The 19,704-nt window shown below is 41.6% G+C and overlaps 1 protein-coding gene across 2 annotated transcripts in view; it reads right to left on the reverse strand.

Annotated features, from left to right (window-relative positions):
* dnmbp (dynamin binding protein) overlaps positions 1-19,704 on the reverse strand; it is a 52,917-nt gene that overhangs the window by 9,234 nt on the left and 23,979 nt on the right. The window contains exon 1 of one of the 2 annotated variants that reach the window (XM_074620717.1): positions 12,035-13,909. The exons of the other annotated variant lie outside the window; for it this stretch is intronic. Within the exon in view, the coding sequence (XP_074476818.1) occupies positions 12,035-13,718 (1,684 nt within the window). The 5' untranslated portion in view covers positions 13,719-13,909. Of the gene's footprint in view, positions 1-12,034; positions 13,910-19,704 lie in introns of those variants that run through there. 2 annotated transcript variants of the gene reach the window in all.

Consider the following 19,704-nt stretch of genomic DNA (forward strand, 5'->3'; position numbering starts at 1 on the left):
CTAGCTTTTGATCGTTGTCTCTGCTCTCACTCCCAGAGGACTGATCTCTGGGGGTGCCTGGGACTGGAGGGAGAGCCTGGTTCATGCACCAATGCTCTTTATGAATGGACCCAAAACTGGAGTGGACTCAGGCTCTTTGTGTGCGGCACAATGGCCTGTGACAGCAGCTACAGACGTACAGGCTCTCAGGGACCGAGCAGACAGTAAAGAAGAGGCAGTTAGAGGGGGACTGAGGGAACAGAGATAACAGCGCTGGAGACAGCGATGATACATGTTGTATCTTTTATTACTCAGGGAGACATTGGTCTGTTAGGTTAAACGATATGTCTGGTGATATTCTTATTTTTCTTATTGGCAACAAATCCCATGAAAAGAAAACTGAATTGTGTGTGTATCCAAAGCCGGAGCTTATTCCTTCATGCCATTGACATTGTCATCCAAAAACTATAAAATAAGCCACAGTGTTGGACTCACTGAAGGGTTCCTTCATTATCATGAACATGGGCATTGTGGTTTATTTAAAGGGGACATATCATGAAAAAATGTTCAGTGCTTGTGCACATACATTTAGGTATCTGGAGTATCTATTAACCCACAAACTGTGAAATAAGACAACCCTACACTACTAAAAAAGTCCCCCAAAATGCACTATTTACTCCAGTTTAAGTAACGTTTGCTAAAAGCTACAGTTTAAAGAAACTATTTATGCTTTCATAAATATGAGTGCATAGATTCATGACCTGTTTTCTAAGATTTACGACTGCAGCAGAAGGTCTCCTCATGAATTTGTTGACAAAATATAGATAATTAGCAGCCTGACTGAAGTGTTGTGGATGAAAAGATACAGTAGTAGTAGTAGAAACACCTGTGCATACAATACAAGCAGCACTGATGATGTTACTTTGCGTTATAAGTTGGATTAACATGTTCAGAGTGTGATATTTTGAGGAATCACCATGAATAAATCAGCGGAGGGGAATCCCTGCTGTAGCTCCGTTACATCTCAGCAGGTGAAGATTCAGCAGGTTCTGCGTTGTGTTGACAGACGAGGGTGACGTCACCCTCCTCGCTCCTCGAGCAGATGCTGTCAGAGGCTAATGGAGTTAACTCTGCTTACCCTCATTAACCCGTGCACTTGAAAACACGGGCACGCTACATGCACACATAGCCACAGACTGCTGCAGCATCACGGTTTGGTTTATGACCACTTCCTCACGAGAGTATCGAGTTAAGATCAAACTTGCAAAACTTCAAACATTTATACATTCTGATGCAAACAAAAATATGATATGTTATGACCCGACTGTGATCCTCTGGGCCACCTGCCTTTTGTCTCCCTCCCACCCTGACCTCATCCCTCTCTCTCTTCACGTGACCTGGCTAAAGCTCGACCCAAAGGAGCTTTTCTCACCGCTTGCACCACATCTCCCTGCAGCATCCGTCACTGCTGCTGCTGCTGCTACACTGGTGAGAAAGTAGCTCACTAATAGGGGTTTTTAGAAGTCAGACGGTACGGCAGCAGCACAAAACAAAGAGAGACTGAAAACAAAAGACTCAGAGTTTAATTGGAATCAATCGGCTCATTCACATGTTTGATCCTCCACACACAACTACATCATGTGCTCCACTTCACAGGGTTAAATACGCAGCCATTTCCATCAGAACCAACCTGTGAACCAGCATGACCAGAATTTGACCTACTTTCACCAAATTCCACTTTTCTTTGTTCTGTGAATTATTATAAAGAGGGTACACAGACAGCGTGCACGTGTTTGCAAGAGCGCTGAAACAGTTAAAAGTACAATACACCTCATTCATTTCAAATCTAGTGCACAGCAGAGCTGCTTTTCATTAGTTAAAGAATGAGAATTCTGTGCCAAATTATTCCACATCTGACGACTGAATTTGAAAGTATTATATTACATGAATTAGCCAAACACATAATCACAGGTGCCCACAAGGTGTGACATGTCGCTATCAGCATGTGGAACCGGATCTGCCTGGGTCACCCACATACAGTTTACTTAGCACCTACTGAATCACACGCCTGTGACTGGATGCCAACAATCAGAGACTAATAAATCAGAGCAAACAACAACCTGCTGCTGAAAGCCTCATATCAGGTATCAGGCCATAGAAGGTTTTCTAATCAGGAAACAAAGTGTTCTATGAATTATTATTTATGATAACGACTGTTGGGAATGTTTTTCAAGTCTGTAAAGTCAGAAAATCACTGAACTGAATTGAGGCCAGTTAATTTTCCTCTCAATCAAGTATAATACGGTGTCATTTGATTTTAATCAGCTGCTCATTCATTACTGTATAGCTGTGGTCCGACTGTAAACACCTGTTGAGTGCTAATTCAATATCTGCAGTATGATGACAACAGAGGACCCACTGTATCTGACAGGAAGACAACTGCTAAGTAATTATACAAAAAGCAATATATTGTATTTTCTAGGGGTGTAACGATACATCGATCTGGATCAATATATTAATTCAACGATCCAATATCATCGATGCAAAGTGAAAATATCGATGCATATCATCATCTTTAAGATACGCCTTTTATTTTGAAATTCCCACTTTATATTTTTCTTAATTAAAAAGAGTAGTTTTTATTTAAATGTCTGGAAGAGCTCAGTAATAAAACTGTCAAAGCATATTTTAGTTGCTTTTTGTGAGTTGATATAAATGTAACTGATTGTGTTAAATTAATTTAATTGAAATCGTATAGTGACAGACTTTGTGATATCGGCAAATATCGTATCATTGTCCAAAGAAATTATATAATATTGTATCATGATGAGACTTGTAATTTACACCCCTAGCATTTTCAGTCTTGTCTTAACAAGAAAACATTCAACAGGTTTGAGAAAAGTGATGTTTAAACTCTACAGGGGAGAAAATAACAATGTTTAAATAGAACTGGGTGTGCATGTCGGCTCATTATAAGATCATTAAAGGATCATTATAGCATACAGCAGTACAATTACCCTTGCGCACATACAGTACATGTATGTATTATACATACATGTGTACTATAGTTCTGATATGACATGGGTGTAGCTGTATGGTCGACTCTTTATGGCGAGCAAACATCCAGATGAAGAGGAAAAACAGGGCTGATGACTCTGCAGGGGGCTGGGGGGCGTCTGCACAGAAAGGGTTAATAAATGAGTTGCATTCAAGCGCTGACCTGGTTACACATATTAAAGAGTTTGGAGAAATAAAACAAAGACACTGCCTGTGTAATCTCTTGAAATATCGGGGGTTATATGGGCTAATGAAGGCAGAGGAACTGATTCCCTGCCTTCATTAAATATCTCCCTATCCAACCGTAATATGGACGAGAACTGATTATTAAAGGCTCCCTATCAGGCTCTGATGTTAATAAATGCACTAGGAAAAATCAAATTTTCTTCCATTATCAAAGACTCATTTGAACACAAACTCAGAGATTGTGCGTCTCTTTAAGCTTTAAGTCACTGTTTGCAATACACAGGCATCAACAGGTGGAATCAATAGTGTATTGTAGAGCGGAAAGCAGCTTCATCTGGATACCTTTGCAAAGTATAACCTGGAACAGCTCTTTTTCCAGATTTGGGAGAACTCAGTAAACCCGCTTCTTGGAAACAGGAGCCTGAACGCTTCACAGCAATGAGGCAATTTCAAAATGTATTCAGATGGAACCAGTTCTTGATTGCCATCGTGTGTTACGCCTTATGAATCATGTCCATAACTAAGCTCATAGATAAACAAATACACAGCAGCCACCACAGGGAGTGTTCTTAATGGCATTATAAAATCACTGCACCACACCTTCTGTCTTCAGACAGCCAGTATGAGTAATGTCACCGTCACAGCTGATACATCAGCACAGGTCATCGAGGATTTAACAAAAAAACATTAAGTGGATATCAGGTGGCACAAACAAACGACAGCTCAGTCCAAATGAATGGCCTTCAGGTGCCCAAAGATTAGTGAGACAGTGACTGGAGTGTTGCTGTGGTGAATTCACATAATCCCACTATGATTTATGGTTAATATGCGTCGTCTTATTTGTATGAAATCTTGCTTTTTTTGTTTGTTTTGCAGGTTTGACCTAAACTTAAGAATAAGAGGCAGTTTCACCACTTTGTCTGGATTTGCCCATTTTAATGCATGCAATGATATAGGGGGACATAATATATAATATCATAATATTTATTAAAATTTTAATTCGGCATCACATTCCGAAAAAACACATTTAGTGTAATGTGCATCTGGGATAAAATTTTGGATAGGCGCAACAAAATAGCTCAAAGAATGGCATGTTAATGATTACAAAGTCCCTTATCAATGCTATTATAATGGATATTAAAATAACTGAAACGATTTGATTTGCCCCTTAAATCTCAGCTGTACAAACACAAAACAAACAGTGAATTTTAGGGAGAATATTTCTTAAAATGTTTGTCCTCTCCCAGGCTCTATATGTCCGCTGCCTCGTACACAGACAAAAAGAGAGCAAGAGGGAGAAAAGAGAAGATGATGAGGCTTCACCCACCTGCTGCTCGCAACTTTCTTCAAACCACTTCAAAAACAAGCACACACACCCCGCCTCCACACACACAAACACACAAACACACACACACACACACACACATAGTGGTTCAAACAACGACATCCATTCTACGATAGTCCATTGTCAATCTTAAGTCCACCTCCTGAGCCTTGTAGAGGACTGCGCGTCCCGCTGCAGAAACTCCATTCCAGACCTCCAATTACCATGAGAATGGATGGGAACCCACCATCATTAAACACACACACACAACACACACACAGAGAGACAGCAGAGAGGACGACCAATCTGGCAGACAATAAAACCTGGAGCTGGACTATCTCTGCTTGTTGCTTAGAATCAACAGGTGTCCGGCTTCAACATGCTGCGTCGCATCTATACTACACACTACATACTAACTGTCATAGTATACTGTGTTAGCAGTGAGTATACAAACAAATCAACATCCTTGTTGATACCATTTTAGACCAATAGGTTTTTGGTTTTGGAGCTGTCACCAACAATTTAATTTAATTTCCTTCGTGCACTACATTGTGGAGAAAGAGTTCATCAGCAGCAGACTCCAAAACTGACCATGTTTAGTATGCATACTGTCTGCTTTGGGTATACTTTATTTTGTCACTTTCCAAGACAAAATGAACACACCACATACTCAAAAGTTGATGCTAGAATGGATGGTCCGGAGGGGTGAATGGTTAGGGTTAGGATAGCCTGTTGGTCAGGAGATAGGAGGCGTATGTGAAGAATCGGGCAAGCGTCCCTCCGGACCATCCATTCTAGCATCAACCGTACTCAAACCCGACGTGCAATCAGTATGGAATGGGGATAATTTTCACGTTGTTAGGTGCTGTACACATGCCACATTAGCTTCTTTTAAACTTACGTTGCTAGATCTGTCTTTGCTGTGTTTAACTATATTATCCTGACTGCACAAGTTGATTTCCGTCTTTCACATGTTTACGCCTCAAGTCAGGTGTCACATGAGATTCATTACTGAGCTTAATTCATCTATTTGTTAAAAGACATCTAATTGAAATGTTATATTTCAGATATTAACTTTTCGTGGTGGAAATACAGGGAAGGATACATTGTTTATGCTTCCTTCAGATTTTAATGCTGCTTTTCTGATGGAAACAATCATTTCTGAGTTGTTATACTGCATTAACTCCCATTTGGCTACTTTAATATTTATTAGTGGTCATGCTGAGTAGGATGGGTCAAGTCCAGTGAAGTCTAAGTCCAGTTCTGTGATAGATCTGTTTCATGTTTCACAGTCTACTGACACCTGACCGAGCTCCTCTTCTGACAGGCTCAATTCTATCAAAATAAAGATTCAATATCTTCCCCTCAATCCTCCAAAGTTATCTTGCACTAAAGGATATTTTTTTTAACTCTTTTATATAAATACAAAACCAACCAAGTAAACTCAAGAATATTCTTTCTTTTTATATAAAATGACAATCTTTTGAAGAGGTGTTGCACAACTGCAGCAAAACCCGTTCTCGAACAACACTTGTCTGAATTCATGGTCTGTAGTCGGCGTGCTCCACTAACAGCAGTGCAAAGTCAAAAGTTTTGGCCTGCACAGAGCGCTCTAAGGTCAGACACAATCGGCGCTGTGTGTGTGCCGCTCCAAAGTTCACAGCAGAATGCACAGTCGCCATGGCAACGCGAATAGCGGGGGCCCTCCTCATAATCAAGCCAAGTTTTTTTGGAGAGCAGGGAGTGGCTGAAATGATCACACGGGAAACTCTGTGTGAGTGTGAGTGTGTGTTCAGTTGGGACATGAGAATAAGTTCATACAAGCTCCTACAAAATGACAACATTTCCAACTGTATTTACCTAACAACCTGCAAGCCGTGACTTGTGATTAATATCGGGGTTATTAAAAACCAATGACACTGGTAACTGGTTTAAGAAAACCATGTCAGCACAGGCAGAGCAAATATTAACTTTGTGTTTTAGAGGAAAGAGGCAGCACTTATGTCATTTCTCTGCAGAAACAAACAAAATCCTAAATTTTGAGCATATTTTTGAATCACCCAATTGACTAAGCACACTTTTATTTTTGCTAGATCCCCAGCCTTTTGTCCAGATTTGTACCACCAGCTGTTTCTCCAAACAAGGTCACTTAGAAATTGAAAAAAGGGGAGTTTATTCAGTGACATACCATCCTGTTTATCTCTTTTTTAGGGTCAAATGTCAAAAGGTCACATTCCTGTTCCTGGCCAAAACTCACAGCAACCCTTATGCACTATTGTTGGGAACTGCTTGTAATTACAACCATCCATTCAGTCGTTACAAAAGCAGGTTGTGTGCTGATACATGTAACATTTTCTCCGGATTTAATCCTGTGTTTAGTGTCCACTATCGGACACCATGACACTCCACTCTTCTTGTTTCCAGGTGGATACGGGCTGCAGTCTAATTAACAAGCTGAATAAATAAGTAGCTGCATGGTAAATGGGACCAAGACTGTGATCTCTGGCTTCCTTGGAATTTCTCATTTCGTCTCATTTCTATGTTGAACAATGTCCAATTACTTCAAGAGACCATCAGTTTTGCATATGTGCAGAGAGGAGCTTTAGGAGGAACCGAAGCCATTAAGTGAGGGACCTATTCAAGGAAGACGCTGTAGGAGAGGACAACGGGTCTATTGGGTCCCACAGGTGCTTTGTGGTGCAACAACATAGTAAAAAAAAAACATTTTGAAATGTTCATGGATCCAAATGCAAAGGAAAAAACGGTAAATTATATTACATTTTCTCAGTTTTGCATACAGTCTGATGACTCAGAGACTTTTGCCTTTACTGCCTGTGTGGGAAAATATTGTGTGAGTGTGAGAAACTGCCTTGAGACTTTGAGATGACTGAACTTGCAGCATAATATGTTGCTAGTTGTAAGACAAGTAAAGACAAAGATCTGCCTGAGGGCTTTCTGAGTTTTCCCACAAGTAAACAAGAGAATTTAGTTCAACTATTCTGAGCATTGCACAATGACTGACCTCACGGTAGCCTTTCTATATATTCCTCAAAATACATCACCACCTTTAATGTATTATTGCTATCGACAAAGAAGTAAGCTTCTTAACGTAAACACCCTCAAACAAGAGCATAAGGATGGTTTATTATCACTATCCTAATAACTATCCAACTTAAAACGATATACATAAACTGATACTGGAAATGTAAATATTGGGGAAATACGGCATTGATATTGATATAAGTGTCTCTGTTCATACAGCCAGTGTTTGAGATTGACACCCTTATCTACTAACAAGAGTGAGTCTTTACCACTTTACCACCAATGACCGTAAAATAATCACTGCATGTAAATAAATGAGTCCCTGAAGCTAATGTCACAATGGCCAAGATCAACACTTGTAACCACTGTGACAGTTAGTACACACCAAATATAACAACTGTGGTAGTCTTTACCGCAAACTAACATTCAAACAACCAAATAGTGACAAACGTGCTGAGTGTAGTGTAGAGACTTTGGAGCACAAACCTGAGAGGAAACGGCTGGAATGATGAATGAGTTGATGAAAAGCACAACACGTTCATCTGACAGGCAGCGAGTGTACAGAAGAGAGCGGCTCTCTGTCGTACATACTGTACGCTGGAGTGTGTAGTCATTAGTATATACAGTATATACTGTCCTAGTAGTGACGTCCTGAAAATTTCAGGTAATTACTTTGGTTATGATATCATATATATGACTATCTCGAACGCTGGCTGTATGAACACGGCCTTATCGAGAGTAAACTAGCCCTGATGGGAAAGTCCTCAAGGTCAAAGATCAGCTGTCTTTTCTCATAGGCCTACCCTCTGAAAAGGTACAGATAACATCAGTCTTGTTACGTATGCAGGTGCCAGTAAAAAGGTTCCTTCAGCTCATTGTTGTCCGTGTTTCCACCGCAGTCTAAAGACCTGAAAATGAAACTAAGAGCATCTGTCTCCACAGTAAATCATCTGTTGAGTGTTTGATGGTTATTCATTTCTGCTTGAGAACGTAACCGCCGTGAAACAATCAGAAAATAACTTCTCTCTCATTCGTATCGCCGCGCTGTCTGTCTCTTTGCTCAATCCCTCTATATTTTTCTCTCTGTCTCTCTCTCGGGAAGCCGACAGCAAAGCCTAACTTTACTTTTAATGTTATGAAACTAAGAAATGCTCTGATGGTGATGGTCATCCCAGCAAACCCTACCCCGTAAGTTCCTGTACTTTCAGAATGTACTACCCCCCTGACCGGGGCCTCTTTGGGGTTAAAAAAGTCCCGAGAAAATGGCCCCGGAACTAAATTTAGACCCTGATCGAAACGCAACGAGTTCCTCAAAAGGTTCCTAGTCCCGGGGCTCAACTTTTCAATTTTGGACAACACTTAATATGGAGAGTATAAAAGCTCATTTGATGTATGTCTAAGTAAGGGGTAATGTACAGCGAGCCGGTCATTGTTGTAAAATAAACCCCTTCAGGGCCATGCGCTGTACATTATCACACTTATTATATGGCTACTTACTTAAGAAATCAATAATTTGACAAAAATTGTCCTCCTGAGTCCGACTTCAGAACTGCGTCCATAGCAACGGTCTGTTATACAAATTTTAAAAAAACGTTGAGAGCCGTGATTGACCAATTAGAATGGAGTATTCAACAAAGCCTTGTAATAAGCCTTATTAACATGAACCAAATAAATGTTCATGAAAATGAATTGCACTGGAGTTGGGACATTTTAACAATCTTAAACTAATAAAACTAGATGACACTTGGATGATTATTAGAAATGATTTAAGGACTGAGGATGAACCAAAAGGAAAAGAGTGAGCACCACTGACTGACTCATGCAGACTTCTGGAATAATGAGCTAATTCATTTTTTGCCAACTGACTTTTTTGCTTGCCAGCAGTGAGATAAGACGTCTTTTAGAGCAATGCTGTCAGACGATCTGAGATCTTGTCTTAACTCCTAACTCCCCCAGCCCGACCCCCGTACCACTGCCCACCCACCAATGGCAGCGACAGGATTACAGAGCATACGCTGCTGGATAACAACACATTACTCACACACAGACGCTCAAACATATAGCAGTAGAAAAGTTTAAGACTGCAACCATGAACAAAAATCCAGGTGCATACTGTACTTACACACACATATTTCTGATTACACTATCTATTCCTGCAAAAAAACTGATTTTGCTTATTAAATTGCCCTCTTTGGTACAATATGTGAGCCTGCAGCACATACACACACACACACACACACATAAAGTTATAGTAATAACTGGATTACTGAGAACAAAGGCCCTTATAAATGCCCCTGAGGTCCTTCTAAAGCCTCGTCCATCACCTCAATGTCACTGAGTCGCAGCGTATAAGCCCAATAAGTGCTGCGACGAGATGGCCCTAATGTTTTTAGCCGTGCTATCAAATGCTTTACTCGGGGCAAACCCCCTGACAGAGCTGAAACAGTTTAACAAGATTAAAGGATGACAAGACACTGCAGAAGCAAGCGTGCATGTGTGTGGGTGTTTTTTAAAAATGGCGTCATCTCTAAAATAAGCCTCACTAACACACACACTGAGTATCAGTCTGGTCTCGCAGTGAAGGAGTCAGGCCAGTGCCGGCCACCGCCTGGCACCAGACAGACCCCCGCCATCCACTCACCATGCTGACGCTAGGGATTAATACTTGGACTCCTGAGATGTGTGTGTGTGTGTGTGTGTGTGTGGGGGCCGGTGTGTACTCTGTGCGTGTTTGTGGCCGTGCACGTGTGTGTGTGAGTGGGTTTCTAGGTAACTGGGGGAGGGTTCATGGGGCGCCACCTGCTTCTTCTCAGACACAATGAAGGGAGTCAGGAGTGCTTCTTCGATTCCCAATGAAACACACTCGAACACACTCGAACACACACCTACTTTCTGATGTAGTACTAGTTTGTTTTGGTGTTTACATACTACTGCACTTCTGAACCATTCTCAGTGTTAACAGGTGATATCATCGTTGCTCCGGGGCTGGTGAAGACCAAATGAAATGTGTACATAGCGTTGAAAGTTAGTGTCAAATGCCTGGTTAAATGCGTAGGTTGTTTACTTACTACTAATTCTTTTGACAGATATTTCCTCATCTAAATCAGACAATTGACGTTGCACATGCATTGCACAGCTTGTGCTTTTGTTTTTTATTAAGAAAAGGGGTTTAAACATGTTCATGTCGCCCAAACTTCTCTTAAGGTGTGAAAATGTTTAAGAGTATTGTTTTGCTCTCTGAAGTGAAAAAAGCTGCAACGATTAATCGATTAGTTGTCAACTACTAAATTAATCACCAACTATTTTGATAATCGATTAATTGGTTTCTTTTAAGAAAAAAAGACTAAATTCTCTGATTCCAGCTTCATAAATGTGAATATTTTCTGGTTTCTTTACTGCTCTATGACAGTAAACTGAATATATTTGAGTTGTGGATAAAACAAGACATTTGAGGACGTCATGTTGGGCTTTGGGAAACACTGATCGACATTTTTCCCCATTTTATAGACGAACCTGCTAATCGATTAATCGAGAAAAAAATCAACAGATTAATTGACAATGAAAGTAGTAGTTAGTTGCAGCCCTAATGTCACCAAAACTTTCCCTAAAAATGTCAAAAAGTATTGTTTTGCTATCTGAACTGAGGCTCAGGTATTGTATTGGCCCCAATTTTGAAAAAAATATACCCAACCCTAGATTTTAGGCTTTGGTTAAGTTGCATCTTTCTATTTTCGATACATGAATCACAATCACAAAGTCCAAAGCTTGGTTAAAATAACAAACCTACGTTGACTGTCTGCAGAACTTAGTAACTTGGTGGGTTTTGTAACATTTAGGCTGAGGTGTATATAGTAAATACAGATATGGTTTGTATACAAAACATACTAAAACAGAGCCACCCATCATGTACTGCTCCATAGAGTGAGATTTTAAGTGAATCCCCATCTGAAAACAACTAAGTTAATAAAAGACAGACCTGCAAGTCATGCAACAACTGAACGGACTTGTTACAGGTCCACATACATAGCACCAGTGAGGAAGAGTAGGGCAGCACACAGGAAAACTACAGACAGACAACAAGAACCCACGAAACCTGTTCTGCAGGTTCTTACGCCTTCAAATTCCTGACTGTTCACTTTCCTGTGAGGTGATACTGACACATGCACACACACACACACACACAGGTTCCAGCACACACACTTTCTAAGGAGGTGAGTCTGGCTAGTCAGCACTTTGAAGCCACCAGCATTGATTAGAAGAGAACCTCTGGAGGTCACCAATGATAAGAAGTGAGACACCCAACACTGTCGACCTCTCCACCCTGTTTTATCTAAAGGGGCTGTAAATGCAAACCATTGTTTGCTTTTCAAGATCTGTAAAGTGGAGTCGTACCTGAGCGTAACATCAATACGTCAAGCTGTGCAAATACAATATCCTTGTGTTTACCTTGGTTTTGTTTCCTGACGGTGGCGAACTGGGAGATTGGAGCTGAAGACTTCCTGTAGAAGGTCTTGCGATCTAGCGAGCCCACGTAAACAGGCTTGCGACCCCGCTTTGAACCAACGCTCCCGGCGCTCGACTCGTATCCCTTTTCCTCGCTGTCGCTGCGCCGGTATACGACGGGATCCTCAAAAGATCGCATTCCGAGCGCCAACTTCTGGTTCTGCTGCTCGACCCATTCCTCACAGTGGGTCTTGCCATCTTTTTTAGGGTATTCCTCGCGATCTACGGCTATTAAGTGTAAATCCGGATATCTGTCTCTGGGTTTGTAGCGGGAACGATCCCCTTCTCTGGAGTCGTAGTGGTCTTCGTTGTCGCTGCGCTCGTAGGGGTCCGCGGTCCTGCGCTCGTAGTGTTCCCTCGCTTTGTAGTGGTCTCTCCTTCTCTGGTCGTAGTGCTCAGCTCTCCTGTCATCACCTGGATCCTTGTACCTGTCGTAATGGTCCCTCTCCTTATAACCAGAGTCCAGTTCAGAGTCATACGGGTCCCTTCTTTTACTGGTGTAAGTTTCCTCGCCCCTTCCATTATAGTCATCCCTGTCTCTGTTGTTATTTTCTCTGCGGTCATATCGATCATCTGCATCCCGGTCACAGTAGCGGTCCTTACGTTTTTGTTCATCGTAGTAGCGGTCCTCCTCTCTACGCTGGTAGTGTTCCTTTTCTCTATAGCGATCACTCTCTTTAGAATCATAATACTCCCTATCGCGGTCATAGTGGCGATCACTGTCCCTGTAATCGTCTCTGCGAGCATAGGGGTCTTTACGAACATAGCGGTCTTCAGACTCACTGTCTCTGGCATCAGAATTCTGGTGTTTCCTGCTGTCATAATATTGCTGCTCTCTGTCGTCACGGCGCTCATCGTATTTCCTGTCGTACTGCTCCCTGTAGCTGTATTTGTCCCTGTGATCATTCTCCTCCACGTCTCTATGATTCCTGTAGTCATAACGGTCATTTTCTCTCACCCGGTCGTCCCTTCTTCTCCGGTCCTCCTCGTACCCTTCTTGAGTTCTTAAGTAATTATTGTCTTTTTCTTCTGGCACTCGCTGGCTGTTATCCTCAGGGCCCTGGTAAAAACAATGTTTGCCTTTCCATTCAGATACCCTCACGTTCAGGTGACCATCCTCCGAACCAGGGTGGAAGTAAACGTCCCGTCCTTGAGGCCTCTTCTCTTGGAAAGCTGCCCTTTGACGGTCATCATACTCCCGACTGGGTTGCTGGCAGGCATTGTCTTGCCTAATCTGGGCTTGGTTCTCCCATTGTGCCGGCCACTGAGCTGGCACATGCACTTGAGGTGACCCCGGCCCACCTACAGGCACCATCATGCCGCCATGTACTGGCATGGGATAGCCTGCAGGTGTAACTAGGTCAACAGGACTTGGCACCATGACTGGCCCCTGAGGAACTACTCCATACGCAGGATATCCAACCTGTTGCTGCTGTTGCTGCTGGAGCTGCAGTTGGTGTAGTTGTTGAAGATGTTGCAGATGGGCAATCCGCTCTCTCTCTCTGGCCCAGCCGGCATCCCCCAGCTCCTCCACACTCTTCCCTCTCCTTACCGGGCCACCAGATGCATAGTTCCAATCCACCGGCGCAAACATGAGCGGGTTGCCATAAACCACCGGGCTCTTCATGGCTCTTGCTGTTTAAATCAGCCAACCCGGTGCTGATACAGTTTCCTGTTCAACGTGGCTTATTTTCTCTTTCCAAAGTCCTGCATTCCATAACAAAGCGCTGTGGGAGACTCCACCTGTCAGGCATATTGTCTGTAACTCTCCCACTTGTTTTCTCTTCACTGCTCTCAGCAGGACTGCCCGGCCCAAGCACCTCCCAGCCTTCAGTGTAACCAAATCGTTCCCTCCCCGCAGCTATCTCAGCAAATCGTGGAAGGAGAGGGGGAGTAAGGTTATTGAAGGAGGGGCCTTCTTGGGTTAATGATTCAGTAGAGTCACATGAGTGGAGGATTAGCCCAACAGCCCCTCCCATTGTTTCAATTGGCTAGTACCTCTGTCTGCAGCAAAACAATCTGCCCTGTAGATTTTCTTTTAATGGAAGATGGAAACAACTTCACAGTGTGACTTTGGCACCAAATGTTTTTTTCTTTTTCCACCGCCATGAACAATCCTCCATCCATTCCTTGTATCCTGTTTTCTTTGTTTTTGCTATTTCCTGGTACGTTCACCAGGTCATTAACGCAGCCTGTGGTGACAAAAGCAACTCATTCCTGTCTGTGTTTACAACCGGCTCTAACTTATGTATTCTAACTTCCAACGCTGGTCCAAAGACTTTTGTATTTGTGCGTAACAGAGCAAAGAAACTGACCTCAGTTTGTCTGTTTAACTTTGCTCTACATTTCAGGGAGGAGCAAATATTTACACATGGAGATGTCCACGTGATTTTGTTAGTTTTCTGTTTGGAGTAATGGTTGCAAGAGGAGTGTGAAGTAGAAAACAAGTGAAAGGGAAAGATCCAAGTAAAGGATAGTTATTATATCTAGATGACTGTGGAGAGGGACAGATTTTGGCCTGATTAGGCCGGAGCAGCGTCTGAAAAAATAGCTGCTAGTGTGTACAATGAGCCATTGTTGAGGGCTGTCCTCACTCGCAGAAGAGACACAATCTTTTTAGTGTGAGAAAAAACTCCGGCCTATTCATAAAGCTCGGGTATAATATATCCCTCCCCCTCCTTAACTCTCCATGAAAGAGGCAGCAGCCACTAAAGGGACAGGTTTAAAGGGCTTGCATACACTCAAGTGCATGTGATACACACAGACAAATGTGCGGTAGTATCAGTTTACCATCAATTCAAACTAACTTAAGTGTAATTAGAAGCGGGAACTTGTCTGTTCTCTTTCCAAGATTTATATTTTGAGTAAAATTCAGTTCCTGGTTTGATTAAACTAGCTAGTTAAACCTCACAAACCAGGAAATAAGATATGACGAAGACAAGTTAGGCAATAAAACTTCAAGGAATGTTTTACCAACATCAAATAACAGAAACAGGGAAGAGCCAAAACAACAAGCAAAGACACAAAAGGCCTTTAGATTCTGTGTTTACGTCACAAAACAGGCTCTTACTGGATGATTTTATCTTGCACCCTTATTGCATCTTGTTTATTACAAAACAAGTGAAAAACCTGCAAGTGCTCTTGTTTGATTCCAGTGATATTTGCAAAGAAAAATTGTATTATTGTTGTGTTAAGATGAACGCACTTGCAGTGCAAAAGCAAAAACTCATATTGAATACAGACACGCAGTTTCCCAAGGTAATACTAAGCGTAGAAATCTTTATTCTTTCTTACGTAAGACTGTTTAATTATCAGTGTCAACATCTCAGCTTTCAGTAGCGGGACACGACCGAAACTGTGCGCTTGTGTGCAACTATAGGAATGTCAAATACAACATTCCTCTCTGCGACCGTGTTTTGTAAATGAAGCTGTCAAGAGCTTAATCAACAATCAGTAACATCTAGAAAAAGTGGTGTGATGTCCAGGAATAAGGTCACATATCAGACCGTCTGCAGCCTAGAAGTCTCCCAGTTTGCTACGGCTGACGCTGAAACCTGAAGCCGCCAACAGATCCTCAAAACAGTGTTAAACAGATCAGGCTGTGGTGTCATGGAAGCTGATGGAAGCGTTCTAATAGTGGGTTTAAAGAATTAAAGGAGGCTGAAAGCCAAAGAGCTTAAAGAAGAAAAGGGGAAACACAAAGAGATGGCGGAGACTGAAACACCTGCACTAGTGTGTGAGAAAAAAGACAGCAAGCACAAACTGATTTACAGAGACGTCCTCATATTATATGATTCATTAATTAATCAGTCATGATTTGATGCACTTACATGGATACTTGGTAAAGGGATATCTCACTAATTAGGCTGCATTCACACCAGATCAGGCGTTGCGGCGGTGAGGGAGAGTCACTTTAATGGGCCATCAACTGCATCAATTAACGCCTTTTGTTCCTTCAAGGTTGGGTTGTACAGCTCTTACGTGATTGGCCAACCCAGCGTGACGTCGGAGTTGTGTTCTCCAAAAGTTGATTCTGTTTCTACTTTTTTTTTTTCCGGCATTCCCTGCGTCCATCGCAGCCCCAACCCCAACGCACTACCCCCATTCAAAATGAATGGGAGGACTTGCGTTTTCGCCGCAATTAACTTGGAAGCATTAGCACAGCATCAACTTGGAATTGGAATTGTATCATGATTAAATGATCATATTGTGTTATCATTTTTCAAAATATGGTTATCCAAATGAATGGTTCTGAGGGATTGTATAATATTAATATAACAAGTAAGTGATAATGTACAGCGAGCCAGTCATTGTTGTGAAATAAACCCAGACAGGGCAATGACCCGCTAGCTGTACATTATCCCGCTTATTACACGGTTACTTACTTAAGAAATCAATAACTTGACACAAAAACAGTCCGCCAGAGTCCGACATCAGAGCTGCGCCCATAGCAACGGTCTGTTATACATAGCAACGGTCTCTTATAAAGAAATAACAGACTGTAGAATGCTGTGATTGACCAATCACAATCGAGTATTCAACAAAGCCGTTTAATTATATCGGTTAATGAAGTTTTATTGTACTTGTGTGAAGAGTTTTGTTATATGTAGTGTGAAGCAGTACAACACAGCTCAGTCAATAAATGTGCTTGTTCGGTCTGTGATTTTGCATACATTTTCCATGTTTTGATATACAGTATACTGATAACAGAAAAAATTATTTGCATTGAGATATTGATTTCAGCCCTACAGCCATGCGCACACAACAGACTAACTTATAAATAATCAGACATGATGTCATTAATCCCACTCCGTAAACACATGGTTGATCTGTCTGTTTTGAGCTTTAGTATCACACCTCTTTCAGCTTCTATGAGGACTTTCAGCTGCACAGTGAAGTGCAGGCAGAGCCCAGTGTTGAAGTTACTCCCTGCCTTGTAACAATAAGCTGCCTATTGTCTTTCAAACGTCACACTCAGGAACACACCCTGCCAAAGCACGGACAAGCACTCACTCCTGGGGGTGTGTGTGTGTGTAGGATGACAAACACATTTTTTGCAGCAAAGATCCTGAGACTTTATGCTCGATGCGTACACACCTTCCTGTGAGCTAACGAAGGGAAACCTAATATCCTATTAACAAATCCTACTAAAAGCTTTTGTGTCCGAGTAATGTGTCGATAATCACCATTTCAAACACTCTGCAGTGGGAGCGTGCTTGGCTGGTTTTTCCTTGCAAGTGCTGAACGCTTACAACTGAAGTCACTTATCTTTAGTCCATTTCCACATCTAACAGTGTGGCAAATATCAAAGGAAAAAAACAGGTTGAATATGTGATTTTTATTGCTGTGAAAGGAGGGTTGTGAGAATTCCTGCAGTGTGATGAGTGAATGGAAACTATGTGGTTGCATGACCCTTAGAGGAAGCTGTGGCCATCGGAACGAGTTCTTGTCTTCAGGCTGATAGCTGTCATTCACAGACATAAACATCATCTATTAGAATGCTTTGGAGAGTGATTACTAAAATCTAACCAGATATGAGTCATTTGAATGCAACAAAAATAGAAACAAACAGGCAATTACTGATTATTAGTTTGCTTTTATAATGACAAACAAGATTAGAGTAACATTTTCAAATTAAAATAGGCTTGAAACTTCCGGTAGTAATCAGATTACCTTAGCAAGATGAGCTTAGAGTAGGTGAACAACAGGACTGAGTCTGACAATCAGTTTTTGATTAGCAATCATTGAGAAACACTCAATTAGCATTAATTCAATAAGAATGAAATAGAAGTGAAACTGTGATTACAGCATAGATTAACATTACAAAGAAACCTGATTGTTGGCACTGATTAGACTGAAAGTGATTAGATGATCTTTATTTTTATATGTGGGTGTGTAACAGAGAGAAATAGAGGGCCCTGCTGTTGGAAAGTTGATGCAATTACATCCAATGTCAAGCATCAATACCATTAAAAATCAAGTTAATTCATCACATTGGTGAAATAATAATGTAAAAATCCAAGAAGTCCTGCTTATTGAGTGGCAGTATTTCCCACATTGGCCCAATACACCCAGAGGCAAATGGTACTGACATTTAATTCACTTTCGATTTAACTGAAATTGTCAAACAGGCATCACAAAGCAGAATAAGCAACTCTCAGACTGGACCAATCAGAGCAGAGCAGCGCAGTGACGTTACAGTGATAGCTACGATGGTACAAAGAGTAACTGATGGTTAAACTATCATCTGACGGTAAATATCCTCATGACAAGTTCGGGGAATTTTTCCCTTTTTTATTACCAAGCTTTTAATAATTAACAACAACAAGTCATGTCCCTAACACCGTCATAAATACAAAATTACAAAATCAAAACAACTCATTCATGATTACACTCTGCTTCCTTCATAAGAAGTTGAATCCATACAGGTAAAGTCAATTTGAAACTTTGTCAACAACTACTGTCAGTGCTCTTGAGCAAGGCACCAAAACCCTCAACTGCTGCACTGTAGGGGGTTATTTCACAACAATGACCGGCTCGCTGTACATTATTCCACTTATTACGAGGCTACTTACTTAAGAAAACAATAATTTGACACAAAAATGGTCCTCCAGACTCCAAGATCAGAACTGCATCCATAGCAACGGTCTGTTATACATAGCAACGGTCTGCTATAAGGAAATAACAGACCGTAGAACGCTGTGATTGACCAATCAGAATCGAGTATTCAACAAAGCCATGTAATAATGACCGATAAACACCATCTGGAGTTCAAGCTTACCTGCCACTCTGTTGGACCTGGCCTCCTGAGCGAGTCCAAACAGTGTGGAGAGGTGTGCCACGGGCCACATCACAGCTCGCCACAACCACACTCTAGAGTAGGCCATTCTCGCTCTGTCTCACCAAAAAATCCCCAAAACCACACCCAGCGTATTCCCTCTCCTCGCTCCTTTTGATGAAGAACAGATGATGGAGGGAAATGATGAAAGGAAACTATGAGGAAGGTGAATGAGGAAGGACATTTGGATAGACAGAAGGACTAATAGAGAGAAAGTTTAAAAGAGACAGAGGCCCACGTGCATTGCTTTCCTTCTCACTATGTGTTGGAATGCACCTCGTACCTATGTGAAAAAGTGTTGAGCTGCCAGAGACACAGCTGAGCACCCAGACAGTACAAGATGGCAAAAACGAATCTGAGCCAGTTAGCTTTGGCTCTACAACTACTGTTGTTTAAGCTATTAACTATAAATAATGAATTAAACTCAAACTGTACCTAAAATTCACAAATTCATTTCCCGTTACTCCACCTAAACCCTGCAGCGACATGCCGATTCTGCCACATTCGCTACACTTTTAAATCAGCACTGTAGTGAGACAAAGCAAATTCCTCAATATGCACACAAACACAACTCACACAGTTATGATAACCCTTCATTTAAATAGACAATCCTCCTTCCGCTTATCATTGTGCACAGTAAATAGGGATGTCTTGTTTGCATAGTTTACGGTGGAATTTAAATAAACAATGTCTGTGTGTGTGTGTGTGTGTGTGTGTCAGGATAACAAGTCGAAAAGCAAATCTGGTGGTAAGCACTGATGGCTCATTTTGAGAT

Source organism: Sebastes fasciatus, chromosome 20 (assembly GCF_043250625.1).
Source record: "Sebastes fasciatus isolate fSebFas1 chromosome 20, fSebFas1.pri, whole genome shotgun sequence".
NCBI classification, from domain to species: domain Eukaryota; kingdom Metazoa; phylum Chordata; class Actinopteri; order Perciformes; family Sebastidae; genus Sebastes; species Sebastes fasciatus.